General features: G+C 43.9%; 1 protein-coding gene across 1 annotated transcript in view; it reads left to right on the forward strand.

Annotated features, from left to right (window-relative positions):
* The first annotated feature begins 892 nt into the window (after positions 1-892).
* Positions 893-24,101, forward strand: part of SLC30A8 (solute carrier family 30 member 8) — a 101,305-nt gene continuing 78,096 nt past the window's right edge. The window contains exon 1 of the mRNA XM_073676792.1: positions 893-1,218. Within this exon, the coding sequence (XP_073532893.1) occupies positions 1,148-1,218 (71 nt within the window). The 5' untranslated portion in view covers positions 893-1,147. The remainder of the gene's footprint in view (positions 1,219-24,101) is intronic.

The raw sequence follows: 24,101 nt of genomic DNA on the forward strand, positions 1-24,101 counted from the left end.
ATTTTAGAAGGGCATGACATGCCTATATCTGTGTCTCCCACTCCTTTTACTCCTCCACCTCTTGTCACTCTTGACTATATGTACTTGTCACTTTTCCATGTGTTAGTTATGTCTTCTGAGCAGTTTGTCAGCTTTTGGACACCTTTGATCACCGCCAGAACCGGTGACAGACCTTGACACACCAACACTTAACTCCCCTGATGATCCACCAATGTGAGGAAACGCGTAGGGAATGTGTCTATTGCACGGCTGGAGGCTGAGTTTGTTAAGGAGCCCTGGTCTGTGAGCTGATGAGAGCACTGGAGATTATTGACATCAAAGTGGTGAGACTGTTCCATTATTATAGTGACTCTCTAAATTAACCAATATATGTCATACCCAGTTTGTTGCTTCTCTCAGCTTGTCTACCTCTATTGACCACCCATCTGCCAGTCAATTTGGTTGGTGAGTTGCATATTAGTATTCACCTGTGTCATTTAACACTCCTATTACCTAGGGAGGTGTACGTCCTATGACAGGTTGGCAATTAGTTCTTGCCCTCATGGTCCCTGTGACCTTTTTATTAAGTCTCTGAGTTATTTTAGCTGAATCAATAAAAGTTATATTTTAACTTTCTTCACCACTTCTCTGCTGTATCATACCGAGTTACAAGTGGCTTCTACAATACCCTATTTCTTTTCTAATATGAAAATATTAAACCTAGAATTTCCATTTAATATCAACCTTGTAGTGTCCACCTCTTTTTTTGGGGAGCCCGTGTCTGTCTCGACACATGAATCACTTTCTTCTGTGTGACGTAAGACATTAGCAGCATTATCAGCGGCTGCATTTTCCATGACTAAGGGTTTTGTGCTTCGATGATCTCTGAGGCAAAAGAAAATTCTTTGACTTCACTATTTAAACAAAGGCACCTGTAATTGCAGGTCCGTCTGTTCCAAGTCTCCTCCTGACATCCAAGTCATTCTTGCCCTGTGCCCAGAAAGAAAGCACCTGAGCATTATATATAGCGACAGACAAATCCCATAGGAGCTATGCTGCTGCCTCTGCATGACCCAAGGAGAAGAACTTATTAAAATATGTTGGATATTATCTCTTCTTTATTTTTTTTCCCAAAATTTTAAAGCCAGTAACAAACTTTGTCGCCACCATGAAAGGATTGGAAAAAGCCTACCTGGTCAGTGACAAAGCGACCAAGATGTATTCACTAACTAACGACAGGTAACACCACCTTCACTGACCTACTAGATCAACAATGTATATAGAAAAAGGCTGAATATTTATACACTGAAAAGTTCTTAAAAAGTGTGCATTTTTATTTAATATCATTAGATGTATTAAATTGTTTACTTGGGATAAATATGGTGTTTTATATAGTTAAAGTTTGTTAGATTGTTGGTAAATGTATGTCTTGTGCATATGAAAATGTTATAAAAGAATATATTACAATACATTTTTTTTTCTTTCAATTAGTCTGGTTGAAATTGTTTTTAAATTCTATCTATCTATCTATCTATTATCCATGTATCTATCTATCTCACATCTATCTATCTACAGTATCTATCTATCTATCTATCTATCTATTATCTATATATCTAAATCAAATCAAATGGGCTTTATTGGCAGGACTAAGTACATGTTAGCATTGCTAAAGCCAGTGGTAAAATAAGGGGGAGAAGGATATAGGGATAGGGACACATCCAGGGTGGGGTATCTGGATCTATGACATATAAGGCTCCTCTTAGTCTGTGGCAGGCACTGACATATTGCACTGCTATGGCCGCTGTACTTTCCTCTTCCCCCAGTAGTATAGGCAGTTTGTCTTCCTCCTCCATGGAGGTGAAGTCTGGGAGGAGATCGGACAGTCTCATGAAGTGAGTGTCCCTCACTGTGGAGTATTTGGGGCACCTCAGCAAGAAGTGGGCCTCATCCTCCACGGCCTCCTGGGGACACTGCTAGCAGAGTCTGCGCTCTCGGGGTATGTAGTTCTGTCGGTGCCACCCGAATTCGATGAGTAGGCCGTGGGCGCTCAGTCTGTACCGGCTCAGGATCTGTCGCTCTTTGGGATTTGCGAGTTTCTCTAGATATGGGGCCAGTTTGTATTGCCTCTGTAGGTTCTGGTATATCGTCAGTTTCTGTTATTTGTTAATGTCGTTCCTCCAGATGTTGAGATGTTCCTCTTTGTGTATCATCTTCCGGATCTCGCCTTTTGTGAGGCCATGCAGGTTGGTGGCTTGGTCAGGCTGGTTTGGGGTGATTTGTGTTGGGGGGCTTCGTTCTCCTAGGGCTTCCTGTTGTAGCAAGGCTTTGTGATCGTAGGAGCTGGGACTACTACTTTGTAGATGAGCCTTGAATGATAGCGCCTTCTTCTGGATTGCAAGGTGTAGCGGGAATCTGCCCAGCTCTACTCGGCAAGCGCTGTTTGATGTGCTCCGATGGACTTGGAGAGGTGTAATGTTTCTGTTGGTCCAGCGTCCCACTTTGACCAGTTTGGGTATAAGACTGGACCCTAGACTTCGCTGCCGTACAGAAGGATTGGGACAATGATGATATCAAAGATTTTTAGCCAGACTGTTACAGGTGCCTTGAGATGGTACAGACGTCTTCTGATGGCATAGAAGGCTTTGCATGCCTTGTCTTTCAGCAACTGTATGGCTTGCTTAAAGCTCCCTGATTGGCTGAATTCTAGGCCCAGGTTGGTGTACTTGTTGGTTTCCGTAAGTGGACAGCTGTCTATTATGAAGGGGGGATGGCCTGCTGGTTTCTGCTTTCTTTTCTGGAACACCATGATATTAGCTTTCTTCCGGTTGATTGGCAGTGTCCATGTGGTGCTGAAGGTCTATAGGATTTTCAGATTATCCTGGAGGCCTTTCTCAGTCGGTAATAACAGTATGAGGTCATCGGCATACAGCAGAAATTTCACCTCTGTGTCATGGAGGGTTAGTCCTGGTGCTGAGGAGGACTCCAGAACCACCACCAGCTCGTTGATGTAAATCTTGAAGAGCGTTGGACTGAGGCTGCAGCCCTGTCGCACTTCTCGGCTCTGTTGGAAATAGGCCAGCCTCTTCCCGTTTACCCTCACGCTGCAGCTGTTCTTAGTGTAGGAGCTTTGGATTACATCATATGTTTTGCCTCCTATTCCACTCCCCAGCAATTTTAGGAATAGTCCTGGGTGCCACACTGAGTCGAATGCCTTCTTGAAGTCCACAAAGCAGGCATAGATCCTCCCATGCTTTGTATTGTGGACGTAGTTCTTGATGAGGCTGTGCAGGGTGTAGATGTGGTCAGTGGTGTGGTGGTTTGGCATGAAGCCTGCTTGGCTTTTGCTGAGGATGTTGTGTTGGGTCAGGAAGGTGAGGATCCTCTTATTCAGGATGCAGTTGAAGAGTTTCCCCAGGTTACTGCTGACACATATTCCTCGGTAGTTTGTGGGTTATACATGTCCCCATTTTTATGTATCGTGGGTTATGAGTCCTTGGTTCCAGTTTTTGGGAAAGTAGCCAGCCTGCAGTACAATATTGAATAGTTTTTCTATCGCAGCCTGGATGTCTGGCGGGCTGTATTTCAGCATTTCTGGGAGGATCCCATCTGTGCCGCTGTTTTTTTTAACCTTTTATCAGTGTGATCCTTTCTGTTATTTCTGGCAATGTAATTGGTGTGTCCAGAGGGTTTTGGAAGTCTTGAATTTTTCTCAAGCTCTATTTGTGCCGGGTTCAGGTCTTCACTTGGGATGTCTTTGTAAAGGTCTTTGAAGTACTGGAGCCAGATGTTGCCACTCTGGATGTGGGGGTTGTTGCTTTTTCGGTTGGATCCTAGGTGGTACCATAGTTCCCAAAAGCTGTTGTCTTCAAGGCCATCTTGGAGTTGGAGGAGTTTGGTGGTAATATGGTTTTGCTTTTGCTTTTTGATGATGGATTTGTAATTTCGTTGTATGGTGAGGCAGGCTTCTCTCAGAGTGGGGTTGTTTGGGTTTCTGTGTTTTTTATTTGAGGCCATTCTTAGGGCCTTCCTTATAGCTTTAGATTCCTTGTCAAACAAACTGTTGGGATTTTGCTTACTCGGTCTTGTGTTGCTGCATCTTTTCAGGTTGGACATTTCTGCTATCTGCATATCTATCTATCTATCTATCTATATATCTATTTATCTATCTATCTATCAATCTAATATCTATCTCTCCATCTATCACATATTTAACTATCTATTATTTATCTATCGATCAATCAATCTATCACATATCTATCATTTATCTATTATCTATCTCTCTATCTATTATTTATCTATCTATAATCTATCTATATATCTATTATCTATCACATATCTATTATCTATCTACCTCATATCTATCTATATATTATCTATCTATCTATTATCTATCTATCTGAAATCTACACACGTTATCAAAATTGTTGGTACCCCTCATTTAATAAATTAAAAATCTATGAAAATGAACAAATGAAAGTCAGACATTGCTTTTCAACCCTGCAGGGTTGAAAAGCAATGTCTGACTTTCATTTGTCCATTTTCATAGATTTTTAATTTATTATTACTTTTGTCAGATTCAAGTTATTTCTGTGACCATTGTGGGTTTTTCTTTCATTAAACGAGGGGTACCAACAATTTTGAACACAAGTGTATCTATCTATCTATCTATCTATCTATCTATCTATCTATCTATCTATCTATCTATCTCAGGGATAGAAAAATAAAAGCAGCACTTTTCATGCAAATATGGATGCAAAACCCCCAAAGTTATCACCAAAACCTCTTGTATAGAAATCCCAAAAATGGGGGCAGCGCTCCAAAGTCAGATGGTGAGAAAACGGAATTCAATCAGCCCATGCAACGTTTCAGCTCAAAATGGCAGAGCCTTTCCCAAGCATGAGATAGATATATAGATTAAAATATATAAACATCTTTATTATTGCCATTTTCTTGAGATTTCTTTGAGTTTGTTGCATAAAACTTCAAGTTGTAACAGCCTGCTAGGAGATTACAGGAGTTTGGCACGGTTCTGGTGCCATTTTTCTTTAAAGGTCCCTTGATTTGGAGCTCATATATTAGTAAGAATACAGCCAGGGTGAATCTAGCTGCTTCTTTTCCTAAATTCTTTCACTGCCTTCTCAGTGTAAAGGCTAGTGGTAACCTGGTATTAACTTGCCAACAAGCAGGAGTAGAACAAGTGTCAAAATCTCCTGCCGTAACCAGTGCCACATATTTTTTATATTGAAGTTGATGTGAAAGTTTTTGAAGTTTTTCACAAGTTTAACTATAGGATATCAGTCAAGAATTATCTGCAAAGGTTGAATTTCAGAAGGTCATTATTATGGGAGAATTCTTGATGTGGTTCTGTGATGGAGACTGAGGCACCAACCTGCAGTCCTGTTAAAAATCCTTAACTTATGATCTGCTCTATCTCCAAGTTTATGGAGAGAACATATAGGTGAGGTTTGCTGTTTTTCTTAAGCTACCAATTCCCACCAGCTGGGGAATCATTGCCTGGAAATCACTGATCTAGGCATTAGTGCAATGTCATCATTTAGTACCGTGATCAGGGGTGTAACAAATAATTTTGGGGCCTCATAGAAAACCATACAAAGTGGCTCTTTGGTTTCCCATTGACCTACATTTATGTTCTCTCGCAAGTTCTATTATCAACAGATATCAATAATTATACATCACCTCTGAGTAGAGATGTCCCCAATAGCAGCCACTCTGATGGTAATACCTATGGGTATAGGGCACACCATCTTATTATTATGTTTGCCAAATTTGTGGATAGTCCGCAAAGCTGTCCTTTTTCTTTTGCTAATTGTAATGTCCAGTAGAAATGTTTTTCCATATTTCTGCTGGGCAACTAACCATGCTGGCTGGTGGGTTAGGAAAAAAAGCGAAAGACCACACAAGCTTTTCCATAATGTCTTGCAGCTATCACTTCACATGGTATATTGCAGTCAATGATGACGTACTATCATAGGCTGTATAAAAGTCGAGTCAGGGAATGTAGCAGCCATTTTAGGGTGATTTAGGAAAGTGAGAGGAAATTAGCGCTCACAGCTCAGCAATAGAGATAGGGAGAGAAAGCCATAAAACATTGGATAAATACTCCAGACAGAAATGTGTTATATAACTGCAGCACTGAAAAAGATGAGTGTAGTAGTCTGCGAATAAAACAGAAATTCAGTGGATAAAGGGAGAGATAGGAGAGGTGCCAGCAGTAGTGCCAGACTGAATGTAATTGATTAGTGCTATGGTGTAGCTGGCATTTGTGCTATAACATTTGAATTACAATTACGGTACACATTATTTTTCTTAATTCTTAATGCACTGGAAAACAGCCACAAGGCAGTACAAGACTTTTTTACAGAAACAAAATCTGAAATCAGTGTCAGTCACAGACAGTGTGCTTGTTTGTCACAAGCGAATATACTGAGTTTTTGCATTTCTTGTGCAATCGTTTTTTGTGAAGGGGGAATAATGGATTTTTAAAAATACGAAAGAAAATTCCCTAAAATCCAGTAATTGAACTGCAAATGTCTACCTCAATTAATGTGCATGACATGATCTTTTTTTTTGCACATCTGCTTTACTAGTCAAATTTTACATCTGCAGATTCCTCACCAATCCATCACCTTGTTGCAGTTGCTGGCCTTTTGGACAAGTATCCTATTTTGTTATTTATGGCAAGGTGTTTGAATTTTGTTGATTAAAAAAAGAGAATTTTTTTTTGTTAAAATAAGGGATCATTTAACAATGCATCTGACAACATACACACCACACATATACAGCGGCCTGATGCCACATCTTGCTTTCTGTACATGTTCCTAGCTACCTACCTAGCATTGAATATTTGGTATTGAGCAAAATGTATGGACAAAAGAAAGCATGAAAATGGCAATGGATGATAGTGTAAAAGAAAAAAAAAATCCATGCCACAGCTAAGAATATGGGAGCGGCTAGCTGTAGCAGAAACACTGCCACCACTGGCATCAGCTGTGCGGGCATATTATTGTGGCGGGCACTATGGAATAATTGACACATCACTCATTTCAGTCACGTTAGGGTATTTTACCTCTAACAGCGACACTGTCAGTTTTCGCCAGTATTCTGCACAAAATGATCTACCTGACCACAAATGACTAACAGGGATAACTTCTTGACCATTTTTGTCAGTTTAAGACACATGAGAAGTCTGTCAGTGCACTGTGTTATTAACCCCTTCAGCCCCCCAGCCTGTTTTCACCTTCATGACCAGGCCAAATTTTACAATTCTGACCAGTGTCACTTTATGAGATAATAACTCAAGAACGCTTCAACAGATCTCACTGATTCCGAGATTGGGTTTTTTTGAGACATATTGTACTTTACGATGGTGATAAAATTTGTTCTATATGACAAGCAATTTTCAAACTTTAAATTTTTATGTCCTTAAATCAGAGAGATATGTCACACAAAATAGTTCACAAATAACATTTCCCACATGTCTACTTTACATCAGCACAATTTTTGAAACATAATTTTTTTGTTAGGAAGTTAGAAGGGTTAAAAGTTGACCATCCACGTCTCATTTTTCCAACAAAATTTACAAAACCATTTTTTTAGGGACCATCTTGTGTATTTGCTGGGACTGTTCTGATTATTGTCCGTTTTGTGGTTCAATAAAGTATTGCCACGCTGTTTTATCCTCACCCTATGTTGTCTGAGTGGTATTATGCCCATGTAAGACCCTGTGTCTTCACAGGTGGTTCACAGAATTTTATACCATTGGGCAGTGAAGAAAAAAATAATTACAATTTTACCAGCAAAATGTTGTTTTAGCCCCAGATTTTACATTTTCACACTGGGAAATGGATAAAGATGGCACCAAAAATTTTCTCACAATTTTTGCTGAATGTAGAAATACCCCATTTGTGGCTGTACAGTACTACTTAGCCACACGGCGAGACGTTGGAGGGACAGAGCACTAATTGCCACCTGGAGCGCAGATTTTTCTAGAATAGTTTGCGGACTCCATATGCAGAGCCCCTAAGTGCTAGAAGAGCAGAATCAAGTGACCCCATTTCGGAAATTATACCCCTTTGTGAATTTATCTACAGGTGTACTACCAATTTTGACTCTATGGGTGTTTTCCAGAAACAAGCAACAATGGATGTTGCTGAGTGAAAATTGCAAACTGCCGTTCTAATGACCAGTATGTTGTAGTTACCAGTACGTTGTAGTGCCCAGCTCATGCTTCTGGAGACATGCACCCGTAAATTAGGCGGGCTCTCATCGCTACAGAAATACCATGCCTGGATGATAACTGTGGTTTAGGCACACTGGAGCTCAGAAAAGAAGAAGCAATTGGATTTGGGTGTGCCTAATTTGCTGAATTTATTTTGGGGGGCGAGGAGCCATTTTGCTTTTCCAGAGCCTTTGTACTACCAGTAATGTGGACACCCCTATATTTACAATAACAGATGATGGACTTGAGTGGGGGCTTTTTTTGTGGATTGAGTTGAAGCTTTTATTTGGAACATTTTACATAATATTTGGGATCACATTTATCCAGCACTTTACGCTGAGTACTTACATCTCGGTTTCCATCCAAATCTATGACATGATTCAGATGAAACCCCCGAGGAATCCATTCACTGTAATGAGGCAGCAGAGGTACTCTGGACTCCATGTGGCCTCTGTTCAGTGGTGTCCTTTTTTTTTTCAGAGGTGCACAAAACTGACAGATGGCACTTTTAGGCACGCATAAAAAGACAGACACTGCGGGATCACAGGCCAGACGGCGTCCACAGTGCCTTCATCTGCCTCACTATAGGGAATCTTCTGCCTGGGGTTCCGTCTGAATCACATATTTCAGAGATTTACACAGAAACCCCGGTGTAAGCACCCAACGTAGAGCGCAGGATAAATTGGCACAGAGCCTTACTGCAATCTTTGGGAGGCAGAATGAACAAATCAGCAGCAGATGAAGAATTGGTTTTATTTATTTTTTTATGCCATTCCGCATGCGGTATAAGTGATTAGACAACTTTATTCTTCGGGCCGGTGTGATTACAGTGATACCAGATTTATATCGGGGTTTTATGTTTGGCTGCTGTCACACACTAAAAAACGCTTTTTTAGCAAAGACTAGTTTTTGCATCGCCATATTTTGAGAGCTATATTTTTTCCATGTTTCGGCTGACAGTCATGTGAGAACTTGATTTTTATGGAATGAGTTGATGTTTTTATTGGTACCATTTTCGGGCACATGACATTTTTTTTATCACTTTCTATTTCGATTTTTGGGAGGCAGAATGAACAAAAACCAACAATTCAGAAGGTGTTTTTTTGGGGGTTTTATTTTATGTCATTCCGCATGTGATAAAATTGATAAGGTAGCTTTATTCTTCAGGTCAGTACGACTAACGGAATACCAAATTTTTATCATTTTTTTATGTTTTGGCGCTTTTACACAATAAAAACTATTTTATAAAAAAAAATAAAGCAACATTTTTTGCCTCATTTTTTATTTTTATTTTTTTATGGGGTTCACTAAAGGGGTTAACTAGTGAGACAGTTTTATAGGTCGGGCCATTCCAGACGTGGCAATACCAAACATGTGCATTTTTTTTTCATAAAAATATTTATTTATGGGTGCAATATATTTTTATATTTCATTATTATTATTATAATTATTTATTTTATTTTTTTTGTTTTAAATATTTTTATAATTTTTTTTCCACTTTTTTTTTACTTTTTTTTTTACTTTGTCCCACTATGGGATTTTCACTTTTTGCAGGTTAACCTTTTATAAAGCATAGCAATGCAGGAGCATTGCTATGCTGTACAAACTGTCAGCGCTGCACTGACAGACAAACTTGTTAGATCATGCACTATGCATGATCTAGCAAGTTTGCTAGCGCTGCTGACCTGGATATCATCATGACAACATCGGGTCACCATGGCAACAATCGGGACCTATCCAAGGGCAGAGGCGCTTCCTCCTTCTGTCTGCTCTCTAAATGCTGTGATCGATTTCGATCGCAGAATTTAGGGGGATAAAGTGCCAGGAGAGGTGTGGCACCGCTGTTGGCACTGAGTGCCTATATCACCTGTCAGAATCAGCTGACACCCGGCGGCAATCACGCGCGCACAGCCCCTGTGTGCGCAAAATTGACTAGACGTATCCATAAGTCCAAAGTTGGGAAAGGGTTAAATGGGCTGTTGGTTACTAATGGGTTACCATTGGATGATATGTTGAGGTCACTTTGACATTACTGAGGCTGTGTTTGAGCCTTTCTCATTATTGCACATAATTTATGGACATTTATGGTGATTTCTTTGCCTGTGTGGATTGGATGGGTTGTTACTGACATCTGGTGAGAATTTCATGTCAACGGCACCTTTAGAAATATATTTATTCAGAAAATTGGTGACGTGCTCAATACTTATTTGCAATGTAGTATTGAGAGATGCGGCGCAGACTCTTGTCGGCACTGCAATTATGTGTCTTGCATTTCTTAAAGCATATATATAAAAAGGTATTCAGCTCAGCCTTAAAGGATTCTCAAAGGGTTTCCATGCAGCGAAGCACAGGATCCTGTTTCTGCCGGACGTAGGAGCAAAGTGCACAAGTAGAAGTAAGTTCCAGCTCTCACGAAAAATTTAATTCTTTATTATGATAATTAAAAGCTTTTCTTGTGACATAGCAATAGGTATAGTTGGAAGGTGCAAGAATATATTCATAACACTGAACCCCACTTGCATTTCTTAACAACCTATAGAACTGGCAAGAAAAGTCAAATTCCAATGGTGTTTGCCAGTGGAGAACAAAGATGGAAGAGGGCTCCTTTGCAAGAACAATATAAGTGTACATCTTTGTGACAAAAGCTGCTTGCTGATATTAAGGTGCAAATGGGGCCCTTTACCTTCTGGGCCCCTGTGCAGCTGCATATGTTGCACCAATGATATGTCCTCTCCTGGTGTGTGCATTACATACACTGTTAGGATTTGGCTAGCTGCAGCACTTGCCAAAAATTTCCCCAGGGGTGGACAACACCTTTAGGCTATGTGCCCACGATGCAGAAATGCTTTGGATTTTTCCTGAGCGTTTCTGCATCTCCCTGGCAGTAAAAAATGCATGCGGATTGTACATGCGGATTGTACATGCGGATTGTACATGCGGATTGTACATGTGGATTGTACATGCGGATTGTACATGTGGATTGTACATGCGTTTTCCTGCCAGGGACATGCGGAAGTGAAGCGTTCTTCACATGCATTTCCGCATGCGGGTTGACAAGCGCTTTCCAAGCAATTTTAACATCACTTGGAAAGTGCTTGACAACTAGGTCACAGTATATAAATCCATGCAACCGGCATGGATTTATATAGTGTGACCCGAGAGTATGTAAAAAAAAAAAAAATAAACCTATACTTACTTTCCGATGGCCCCCACTGTCTTGCTTCGCTCGGTGCTGACTGCCGGCAGATCGCGGTAGACTGCATTGAAGGACCAGCCGACGTCAGCATCGCGTGACCTGTCACATGACTATGACGTCAGCGCAGGTCCTTCAGTCCATCGCGATTTGCTGGCAAGTGAAGACAAGGAGACCGGGGGCCATCAGAAGGTAAGTATAATATTTATTTTTTATTTTATTCTTTTTTTCACAGTTTCTATGGTACCCGGGTCCGGAGGAGAGTCTCCTGTCCTCTAGACCTGGGTACCATCTGCACATTGGAACGCGTGGATTCCGCATCTACATATACAGTGATGTGTAATCCATGCGTTCCAATGCAAGTCAATGGTGGCGAAAACGCAGCACTTCTGCAAAATAATTTGTAGTGCTGCGTTTTTTTCCGCAATGATAATCCGCAGCGGAAATTTCCGCAGCATGTGCACAGCACATGCGGATTATCATTGGGGAACATGGCAGGCCTTCTACGATGCGTTTTTTAAGCGTTTCTGCAGCGTTTTTGCCGCTGCGGAAACGCTTAAAAAACGCATCGTGGGCACACAGCCTTAAGCCTAAACCTATGCCTAACCCTAAACCAGTCCCTAGTCCTGACCCTAGAAAATGTGCCCCTGCGGCCGACCTTCACATTACGTTGGTTTAGTGTAGATTTTTCTGCATATCTTCAGCCAAACCCCACAGTTCACAGTCAACAGCATCAACAAATAAAATGTAAATGATTTGGAATAATAATAATAATAATAATAATAATAATAATAATAGAAATATCATTGCGGCAAAGTAAAAACTAATAAGCAATAGAAATGGAGCTGTAAAAAGCTAGAAGTCATTAATTCCTACCGCTAAACAAGGAAAAGGTCATAGTGATATTGGAATAATAAACAAAATGCAACTTAAATGCTGAAAGTGTCCCGGCTGCTTATTACAATGTGACCTATGCCAGGCACAAGACATACAGTACATTTATATTTGTGGATGCTCAAGGCAAGAAAACAAAAGAAGACTTTATGAGAGCTCTAAACAATGGCCCCTAATATTACAGTTCTATAAAAAGTTACTGCTGTGTGAAGACAAGCGTCAACTCTGCATTACTTGGCGAAACCTGAACTTATATGTCTGGCTTCATTTTAATCTTTGTGTGGCCTTTTGTTTTGCTCTGGAGCCGCCGCTGTGGGGCAGGTTCTCTGGAGCTGTTGTTAATGCAGCAGAGTTGGTTTACCTCTCCACCGGTAGAGCTCAGCTCCAGGGCAGCGCTGAGTTGTTATGGATGTTGCGGTGTAGTGCAGGGGGTGATGGCGCAGCAATAACTTCACAGAGACAGTGGGGTGCAGTCTTCAGAGTTTACTCACAGTTGTTAAGTTCCTCAGGTTGCACTTCCCAGCTTACAGCCTCCCACGTCGCGCTGCATTCACCAGGCAGGGGTTCAGACAACCCTCAGGTACCTCCTGAGTACATAGCAGGACCCCCTTCGGTGTGTTCCTTCTGGCCGTCTCACTACACCTCACACCTAGTGTCCCAATCCAGTGATCGCGGACAGTGCCGGGCGACGTCTTCTCTGTCCCCTGGATCCTCTATGGCTACCTTATTAGTGAGACTGATGTGGATTGTGGCTGCAGTACCTGAAATACTACAGCTTCTTGTTTCCTAGTTGAGACTTGAAGAACTCTGCTAGTTTAGGGACCGGTCCCCTTTGTGCGACCTGACCCCTCCACCGCCTGGCAGATTCGAGCGTACGGGTGGCCTCCAGCACTGCCCGTACCCCTGGAGTCCCTTCCTCATTCCTGGAGCCTTTCCTGCTCCTAACTCTCTCTCTCTCTTCAGGCCTGGGCCTCTCCTCAGGCCCTCCTCCTGAGCAGAGCTCCTACAGAGCTCCTGCTCCCAACTCCTCTCACTGTAGACTCACCTGTTCTAGAATGTTCCACCCTCTTTTTATATCACTCCTTTCAATGCTCCCCTGATCTACGTCCTCCACCCACACCCACTACATGGTTCCCCCCACTCCAGCCAGGGACAGGGCTCAGCAGGAAGCGCAACACATCTTGCCCTTCCAGCTGGTCTGGAGTAGTGTAGTGTTGGATGCAGGTGTTAGGGTCCCGGGCTGCACTCCTTCCTTACCTGAGTGTGAGATACCACACCTCTGCGTGAGATGCAGTACCTCTGTGGCAACTGAACCCTCAGGGGCGCCACATGTGCATATGAGAAATAACACTGTTTCTGGTCATTATATGTCTTGTATTCAGCATTGTTCACTAGGTTTCTCCATTGTAGGCTCTATCTCTAATTTTCAGTTGTCTCTGAGCTGGTGGGTGGAGACTAGCAGCTATGATGTCTTCTATACACAGCACACACAAACATGGGAATTATACAGACATGGGAATTCTTGTTCTTCTGTCTACACATAGCACACATACACATAGCATGGAGGACAGTATACAGCAGAACTAAGCAGTATAGCTGTTACTCCATCTATTAGGCTCAGCAGGTGAGGTGGATCCTCTAAGGCTCAAATCCGGGTGGGCACAAGGATCCCGGGTGTTGATACAGCAAACAGGAAGGCATATAAGCAGCAAGGACTTGGCACACACAGGGATCTCAGGAGTAGAACAGATGAAGTTGAATCCAGCAGGGATGAATGCAAGCACAGACACAAAACGCACAGATGGTTTAACATACCTAACATAGGGCTAGAGTCTCAATCCCAAGACACAGGTGTGTGACTTAATAGGCCTTAAATAAGTCTAGGGAGATGATGTAATGGATCAACGCCAGGCAACCTACAAAACCCGACGTGGAGCACAACAGATGGCAGCGGACCCAGGGGATGAAAGCGGAGCCTGGGTTACCTGGACAGGTGTATAACACCATCACTGAGATGAGATAAACACTTACTAAAAAGCTGCAGCAAGATCTGCCTGTTTTTTCTTCTGCCTGTTTTATATTTGTCCTCCTGCCTTCTCATATCCTGTGACATTAAAAGGGATATCCGGGACTTAGAAAAAATGTACCTAAGCACTAACAGGCAGGTAGTTGCTAACAAAGGCAGCTACCTGCCTCTTGTACCCAACGCCTGTCATTGACCGCTCCTGCCAGAGATTAAGCTGCTCCCTGTCAACAAAGCAGCAGATTCTCTTCCTGTTGACAGGGTGGGACTACTGGCGTCATGCTGATTGATAGCTTTCTCCCCACTGCCTAATTGGGGGAAGCCATCTTTTCCATTGTGTCAGTCCATGTAAAATCTGACTGCACTCAGATGTCATCCGAGTGCAGTCCGATGGTTTCTGATGTTTTGTTGGATCGCAATCAGACCGAAAATTTGTCCGTCTGCACCTGCCCTAAGTCTGTAAATTTGTACCAAAGCAAATAGTCTCAGAGCACTGCAAAAATGTATAAAAGAAGGAATCCAATCATATTTTATTTTACATAGTTATTTAAAAAGTTATTTTCACGGGAGGACATTACTTTCTAACTTGGCCATAATGCAGGTCTTTCTGTATATTTCGGTATAATCACTTTATATAATTTTATTGCAGCGCTTTTTCATTCTTAATTGACGTTTTATACCGTCACATTTTCATAAACATAATCGTACACATCCTTCTTTTTTACATATCGGTATTTCTTAATGAGAGACTGTGCAGCGCGGAGAAGGAGTCGCAGAAAGTTAATAATTGGAGCTGATTGTCTGGTTATTGTTTCCCGACCGTGATTTATAGCTGCCTATTGTAAATCCCAACCTTCACTTTGGAAAGCTGCCCGGATATTGCAGTATCAAAGAAGAGCAATTCTATTACTTTCAATGCCTTTTATCGAATTAATATTCTTAATTCCATCTGTACATTGCTTTTGAGGGTTATTAAGTGGGTCAGGAGATGGCCATTCAGATCATACACGATGTTCAGGAAAAACATCCTTAGTTACATGAACACAGATCAGTCTATCAGTCTAACATATAATTAATGATGAATAAAGAAAATCTTCCTGTCGTACAATAGAGGACAAAAATGAATCCATGCATTTCTTTAGCAATCGTGCCGCATTTTTGGAGTTGACGTCAGCTATAATTTACATTTCTCAACAGCATTTTTGCTAAACAGTGGCTAGAAAATCCAAAATAATATTTAAGATAGGTGGTCCAGTTTGGAAATCTCATTTTCAAACAATGTTTTTGGTTATTTTGATTCATAATTACCTGTCACGGGTGTGTCAGGTATGACAGACAGTCGCTCTGGATCCGGCTGTAGAAGGTCACTGCACTTGGCATTGCAGACACCTTCTTGATTCTCTCATTTCTGTAGTATCATGTAGTCATCAGGGCAGTGCCCCTGCACTGCCCTGATGACTGGATGCGAGCGGCTACAGGAAGGATACAAGTACATTTTCTACCTGTAGCTGGCAACACAGGACTCCCCATTTGCCTGCAGATTTTTAAAATTTATTTTTATTTATTTATTTCACTCACTTATACAGTGCCATTAATTCCACAGTGCTTTACATACATTATCATCACTGTCTCCTATCAGTATAGCTTTGGAGTGTGGGAGAAACCCAGAGGAAACCCACACAAACATGGGGAGAACATACAAACTCCTTGCAGATGTTGTCCTTGGTGGGAATTAAACCCAGGACCCCAGCGCTGTAAGGCTGCAGTGCTAACCACTGAGCCACTGTGCTGCCCAGATTACCCCTATATCTGCAGAAATAACATTTCTGGTAGTGACAGGTTCCCTTTATCTATATATCTTCTACTATACGCCTCTATATAATATATACCACTGCAGTGCGACTGATCTGCACAGCCTAACAACAAAAAAAAGACCAATATGACAGTGACCATATATTGGTAGATACCTGTTCTGCTGATCCTGATTACAGTGCAGTCGCTGACAATGACTTACAGCTGACGTTCTTTCTGATGGAGACGATCACTTTTCCTGTATTTTCCCTCTGGCCCAGACCGCCATGACTATTTCTTAACGACTTGAATCTGTCTAACACAGACACATTTTACTTCTCACATTTCCAGCACATCACCCTCTATTCCCAACCTACACAAATATCCTCAACCTGCTGCTACCTCTAATTCTGTGACTTAAGTAATAATGTCACTTGAATGTCCCTGCAGTAACAATTCCCCCACTAGTAATAATCATAATGCCCCCCAGAACCCTCCATTAGTAATAATGCCCCACCAATTGCTTCCTTAGGTACCAATGACTCACATAGTGCCCTCTTCAGTAATAATGCCCCTTTAGTGTCCCTGCAGTAACAATTCCCCCGCTAGTAATAATCATAATGCAGATTTCTCCATTACTAATAATGCCCCACCAATTGCTTCTTTAAGTACCAATGACTTATAGTGCCTTCTTCAGTAATAATGCCCCTTGTGTGCCGCACCCCCTGCAAAAAAATAAACTTCATACTCAGATCCAGCATATCAGACATAAAGTCCGGGGCCTATTGAGTGACTCGCCCTCCCTGAGCAGTGGGGTACTCGGAGCCGGGCCTTGCAGACGTCGCGGGGATGCAATCGTGGCCTTGGCCCGTTCCATGCCCAGGGCTGTCACCTAAAAAGAAAATGGGCTTTTTGGGATGAGTGGTTGTTCGACTACACCACCTGTGGTTTCTGGTGAAAGCCACCAGCGCTGCAACAGTCCTCTGAGGCCGGTGTTCTGGCAGCTTGGTTGGTACTACTCCCCACAGGCGGAGTAGGCCTCAGGGCAGTGTTTGATACACGATCAGTATGGAGGAATGGTAGTGTGGCACCCCAGGGGTCTGGTTGCCACAGTGGTAGGAATACCATGTCTGAGAGCGAGCATGGGTTTTCCTGGTCAGGAGCAATATTGCATGCCACACCTCCTGCCCCAGTCCAGAGAGGGGAGGAACCTGCCCTTTATAAACTGGATCTGGGGCGGGGTTAGGTTAGTTAATTCCAGGAAAGGGACAGAGCAGCAGCTAGGAGCTCTGTAGGAGCCAGGAGCTGAAGACCAGGGACTGGAGCAGAGCTCGTCCTGGCAGAAAGACGTAGAGAACCGGACAACGGAGTCCGAGGCTGTGGGGATATCTACATCCAGCAGCAGAAACCACCTGGCAGGGGATTTCAGGTCCTCTGGCCATAGAAAGCCCAGAGGCTCAGTCACACGCAAGGGACCAGCACCGCCATCGAGGAGCGGAAGGCACCAAATGCCCCAAGTCACTAGCCATACGGGTGAGCACCACACGGTACACTCAGGGACGTGGGCTACTACACGACTACAGCAGGGTAGCCAGGAAGAGTGCAGTCAGATGGGAAGGCCTATACCTCCACCTGGCCAGGGGGACTCTTGTTCGCTCGCAGACTGACCAGGCCTCTAATGTTAGCCAGTTCTCCCGGCAGGGCCTTCTTCATTACCAACAGTAAAGACCCTGAACTGCACTGCACGGACTCTGAGTCATTTCTGCTGCGCCCACGCACCACAACCCTCACCATCTACAGACGCTGCCCTGAGGCTATACTCCTCCCGTGGGGAGTTATACTACCCTCTGCTGCGCACACAATATCAGCCTCAGCGGTCTGCCCCGCAGCGGCGGTTCTCAGTGACCGCAATCCACGGGTGGCGTAGTCGGACATTTAATCATAAAAACCATATAAATAGACTGCCACTGGTTTGACCACCCTGAGCCACGGGACTGGGTCGCCGCCACGGAGACTACAACCCCCAGAATTATACAGAGACCCGGCTCCAGGTATTTCCCCTACACACACGGCCCAGGGGGCGCGTCAGTAGGTGCAGTGCCACGCAGGAATAAACAAGCGGAGGCAGTGAATGAAGTCATCCGGGTCTTTACTCACTTTAGATGAACTTTCAGCCACAAAGCTTCTCTCTGCTTCACACGGCGTACTGCGGCCACCGGGTAGGGGGTTCAGCACTTCCCAGGTAAATCAGGAGCACCTGTCAAGACCCCGCTGGTGTGTTCCTCTCCTTCTTATCTCCTCCGCTTGTGTTCCTCCCTGGGATCCACTAAGCCGCCGGGCTTTTCCAACAGTGACGTGAAGTACACAGTCAGATATCGGGGGCCGGTCACCCCTCTTGCAGCAGGAATCCCTCTGGCTAAGCCAGAGTGAAGAATACAGGTGGCGACTCTGCTCCGTCCGTATCCCCCTGGGATCCTTTTGCCTGTGGAGCCTATCTCCTCTGCTCCCCTCCAAGGCCTTCTTAGAATAGGACCCTGACCGAGTAGAGGCACTGGTTAACTCTGACCCGCACCTCGTCTCAAGGCCAGAGAATGAGGACCGTGAATCTTCAGCCAGCTACAGTCTCTTGCTGGACCCTGACAGAAGACCACAATCAAAAGACCTTGAACTAAAGATGGCCATATGTTATATATTATTCTATAAGTGCTTCCTGTAAGTGTTTCCTCCACCCTCACCCACTACTTTGTTCCCTCTATCTTTGGTCCCCCCCCATCTCCTCTATCCCGGGCCGGGGCAGCACCCTGGTGCATTTAGACCTCCTACAGGACAGGAGTGGTGTAGTATTGAGTGTGAAGTGGGGTCCTGAGTAGTGTTGAGCCACCCCCGTAGTGTTCGGGTTCGGTTCGGTTCGTCGAACACCGGGATGTTCGAGGAACTGTTCGTCGAACTGTTCGTCGAACACCTTAGAACACCGTCGAACACCGTTAAAACCAATGGCAGGCAAACAAAAACACATAGAAACACATAGAAAACACCTGCAAAGGTGTCCAAAAGCTGACAAACTGCTCAGAAGACACTCTCTTTAAAAAAGCCGGCCGGCAAATTCAGCAGCGGCATACACCGGTACCCGACAATTTAGACAAGAAGGAATAGAGCATCACACATAGATTAGATAGATAGAAACATGTCAGTCACACATATAAGAAGCACAGTGACAGTGTTGGTTACTGCACTTGTCATTTAGTGTAAAGGATTTATTAAAAAAAATATTAGTGTTTTCATGCACCGTCTCTTTAAAAAAGCCGGCCGGCAATTCAGCATCTGTACCCGACAATTTAGAACAGAAAGAATAGAGCTTCACACATAGATTAGATAGATAGAAACATGTCAGTCACATATATAATAAGTACAGTGATAGTGTTGCTTACTGTACTTGTCATTTAGTGTAAAGGATTTATTTAAAAAAATAATAGTGTTTTCATGCACTGTCTCTTTAAAAAAGCCGGCCGGCAATTCAGCAGCGGTACCCGACAATTTAGAACAGAAAGATAGAGCATCACACATAGATTAGATAGATAGAAACATGTCAGTCACATATATATGAAGTACAGTGATAGTGTTGGTTAATGTACTTGTCATTTAGTATTAAAATAAAGGATTTATTATTAAAAAAATTGGCGTGGGGTTCCCCTTAATTTTAGGCTCTAGCGGAGGTTAAGCAGACGGCTGGGGCAGATGTTTGAAGCCTGGGAAGGGGGTAATACCCACGGAGCTTCCCAGGCTACTAATATCAGCCTCCAGCTGAATACATAGCCTTTACTAGCTATTAAAATGGGGGACCCCCCAAAAAAAATGACGTGGGGTCCCCCCTAATTTAATAGCTAGCAAAGGCTAGGCAGACAGCTGGGGGCTGATATTAATAGCCCAGGAAGGGAGCCATGAATATTGGCCCCCTCCCAGGCTAGAAACACCAGCCGTCAGCCGCCCCAGAAATGGCGCATTCATAGGATGCGCCAATTCTGGCACTTAGCCTCGCTCTTCCACGCTGCCCTGGTGCGGTGGCAGGGGGTAATAGGGTTGGGGTTGATGTCAGCTTATAATGCCAGCTGACATCAAGCCCAGGTTAGTAATGGAGAGGCGTCTATAAGACACCCCCATTACTAACCCCATAGTCAAAGTTAAAAAAAACACAAACACCCAGAATAAAGTCCTTTAATTGAAATAAAGACACAATCCTTTATTGTTCTAAATTAAACCATACTTACCATCACGCCCATTCCAGCTGAAGCCAACGATCTCCTGCAATAAAAGAAAAATAATAAAGCAACCTCATCCTTACCTTTCCATGGTTCCCACGACAGCTTCAGCTCTGCTACATCGAGATGACAGGCTGGACCGCAGCAGAACGCTGCCATCCAGCCTGTCATCCCGCAGACACTGAGAAGCGCAGGCTTGCTTGCGCTGCTCAGCGTCTCTCTGTGACGACATCCAGATGAGCCGAGTTCATGTCCAATGAACTCGGCTCACCTCATGCACGTCACTGACAGCGTGGGAAAATTCTCACGCTGAAGCGCTGATTGCAGGAGAATTTTCCCACGCTGTCAGTGACGTGCAGGAGGTGAGCTGAGTTCATTGGACATGAGCTCACCTCATGCACATCACTGACAGCGTGGGAGTATTCTCCTGCACTCAGCACTTCAGCGTGAGAATTTTCCCACGCTGTCAGTGACGTGCATGAGGTGAGCCGAGTTCATTGGACATGACCTCGGCTCATCTGGATGCCGTCACAGCGAGACAGTGAGGAGCGCAAGCATGCCTGCGCTTCTCAGTGTCTGCGGGATGACAGACTGGATGGCAGCGTTCTGCTGCGGTCCAGCCAGTCATCTCGATGTAGCAGAGCTGAAGCTGTCGTGGGAACCATGGAAAGGTAAGGATGAGGTTGGTTTATTATTTTTCTTTTATTGCAGGAGATCGTTGGCTTCAGCTGGAATGGGTGTGATGGTAAGTATGGTTTAATTTAGAACAATAAAGAATTGTGTCTTTATTTCAATTAAAGGACTTTATTCTGGGTGTTGTGTTTTTTTTAAATACTTTACTAGAAATTCATGGCGGTCATGTCTAATACTGGCGTGACCCCATGAATTTTGGGCTTGGGGCCAGCTGATAATACCAAGCTGGCCCTAACCCCTTTATTACCCAGTGAGCCACCGCACCAGGGCCCTGGATGAGTTGGGTACAGCGCCAGAAGATGGCGCTTCTATGAACGCGCCATTTTCCGGGGTGGCTGCGGACTGCAATTTGTAGCTGGGGGGGGCCCAGAAAGCTTGGGCCTCCCTGCGCTGCAGATTCCAGCCCCCAGCTGCCTAGTTGTACCTGGCTGGACACAAAAATAGGGCGAAGCCCCACGTACTTTTTTTTTAATTATTTCATGAAATTCATGAAATAATTAAGAAAAAAAGGCCTTCCCTATATTGTTGTGTCCGGCCAGGTACAAATAGGCAGCTGGTGGTTGGGGGCAGCCCGTTCCTGCCTGCTGTACCTGGCTGGACACAAATATAGTGCGAAGCCCCACTTCAATTTTTTTTAATTATTTCATGAAATTCATGAAATAATTAAGAAAAAAAGGGCTTCCCTATATTGTTGTGTCCGGCCAGGTGCAAATAGGCAGCTGGTGGATGGGGGCAGCCCGTTCCTGCCTGCTGTACCTGGCTGGACACAAATATAGTGCGAAGCCCCACTTCAATTTTTTTTAATTATTTCATGAAATTCATGAAATAATTAAGAAAAAAAGGGCTTCCCTATATTGTTGTGTCCGGCCAGGTACAAATAGGCAGCTGGTGGTTGGGGGCAGCCCGTTCCTGCCTGCTGTACCTGGCTGGACACAAATATAGTGCGAAGCCCCACTTCAATTTTTTTTAATTATTTCATGAAATTCATGAAATAATTAAGAAAAAAAGGGCTTCCCTATATTGTTGTGTCCGGCCAGGTGCAAATAGGCAGCTGGTGGATGGGGGCAGCCCGTTCCTGCCTGCTGTACCTGGCTGGACACAAATATAGTGCGAAGCCCCACTTCAATTTTTTTTAATTATTTCATGAAATTCATGAAATAATTAAGAAAAAAAGGGCTTCCCTATATTGTTGTGTCCGGCCAGGTACAAATAGGCAGCTGGTGGATGGGGGCAGCCCGTTCCTGCCTGCTGTACCTGGCTGGACACAAATATAGTGCGAAGCCCCACTTCAATTTTTTTAAATTATTTCAGGAAATTCATGAAATAATTTAAAAAAAATTGACGTGGGGCTTCGCACTATATTTGTGTCCAGCCAGGTACAGCAGGCAGGAACGGGCTGCCCCCATCCACCAGCTGCCTATTTGTACCTGGCCGGACACAACAATATAGGGAAGCCCTTTTTTCTTAATTATTTCATGAAATAATTTAAAAAAAATTGACGTGGGGCTTCGCACTATATTTGTGTCCAGTCAGGTACAGCAGGCAGGAACGGGCTGCCCCCAACCACCAGCTGCCTATTTGTACCTGGCCGGACACAACAATATAGGGAAGCCCTTTTTTTCTTAATTATTTCATGAAATAATTTAAAGAAAATTGACGTGGGGCTTCGCCCTGTTTTTGTGTCCAGCCAGGTACAACTAGGCAGCTGGGGGCTGGAATCCGCAGCGCAGGGAGGCCCAAGCTTTCTGGGCCACCCCCGCTGCAAATTGCAGTCCGCAGCCACCCCGGAAAATGGCGCGTTCATAGAAGCGCCATCTTCTGGCGCTGTACCCAACTCATCCAGGGCCCTGATGCGGTGGCTCACTGGGTAATAAAGGGGTTAGGGCCAGCTTGGCATTATCAGCTGGCCCTAAGCCCGAAATTCATGGGGTCACGCCAATATTAGACATGACCACCATGAATTTCTAGTAAAGTATTTAAAAAAAACACAACACCCAGAAAAAAGTCCTTTAATTGAAATAAACACACAATTCTTTATTGTTCTAAATTAAACCATACTTACCATCACGCCCATTCCAGCTGAAGCCAACGATCTCCTGAAATAAAAGAAAAATAATAAAGCAACATCATCCTTACCTTTCCATGGTTCCCATGACAGCTTCAGCTCTGCTACATCGAGATGACAGGCTGGACCGCAGCAGAACGCTGCCATCCTGCCTGTCATCCCGCAGACACTGAGAAGCGCAGGCTTGCTTGCGCTCCACAGTGTCTCTCTGTGAGGGCATCCAGATGAGCCGAGTTAATGTCCAATGAACTCGGCTCACCTCATGCACGTCACTGACAGCGTGGGAAAATTCTCCTGCACTCACCGCTTCAGCGTGGGAGAATTCTCACACTGAAGCGCTGAGTGCAGGAGAATTCTCCCACGCTGTCAGTGACGTGCAGGAGGTGAGCTGAGTTCATTGGACATGAGCTCACCTTATGCACGTCACTGACAGCGTGGGAAAATTCTCCTGCACTCAGCGCTTCAGCGGGAGAATTCTCACGCTGAAGCACTGAGTGCAGGAGAATTCTCCCACGCTGTCAGTGACGTGCAGGAGGTGAGCTGAGTTCATTGGACATGAACTCGGCTCATCTGGATGTCGTCACAGAGAGACGCTGAGCAGCGCAAGTAAGCCTGCGCTTCTCAGTGTCTGCGGGATGAGAGGCTGGATGGCAGCGTTCTGCTGCGGTCCAGCCTGTCATCTCGATGTAGCAGAGCTGAAGCTGTCGTGGGAACCATGGAAAGGTAAGGATGAGGTTGCTTTATTATTTTTCTTTTATTGCAGGAGATCGTTGGCTTCAGCTGGAATGGGCGTGACGGTAAGTATGGTTTAATTTAGAACAATAAAGGATTGTGTCTTTATTTCAATTAAAGGACTTTATTCTGGGTGTTTGTGTTTTTTTTAACTTTGACTATGGGGTTAGTAATGGGGGTGTCTTATAGACGCCTCTCCATTACTAACCTGGGCTTGATGTCAGCTGGCATTATAA

Source organism: Phyllobates terribilis, unplaced genomic scaffold (assembly GCF_046119375.1).
Source record: "Phyllobates terribilis strain yellow unplaced genomic scaffold, ASM4611937v1 Scaffold_4__5_contigs__length_816908805, whole genome shotgun sequence".
In the NCBI taxonomy this organism is placed as follows: domain Eukaryota; kingdom Metazoa; phylum Chordata; class Amphibia; order Anura; family Dendrobatidae; genus Phyllobates; species Phyllobates terribilis.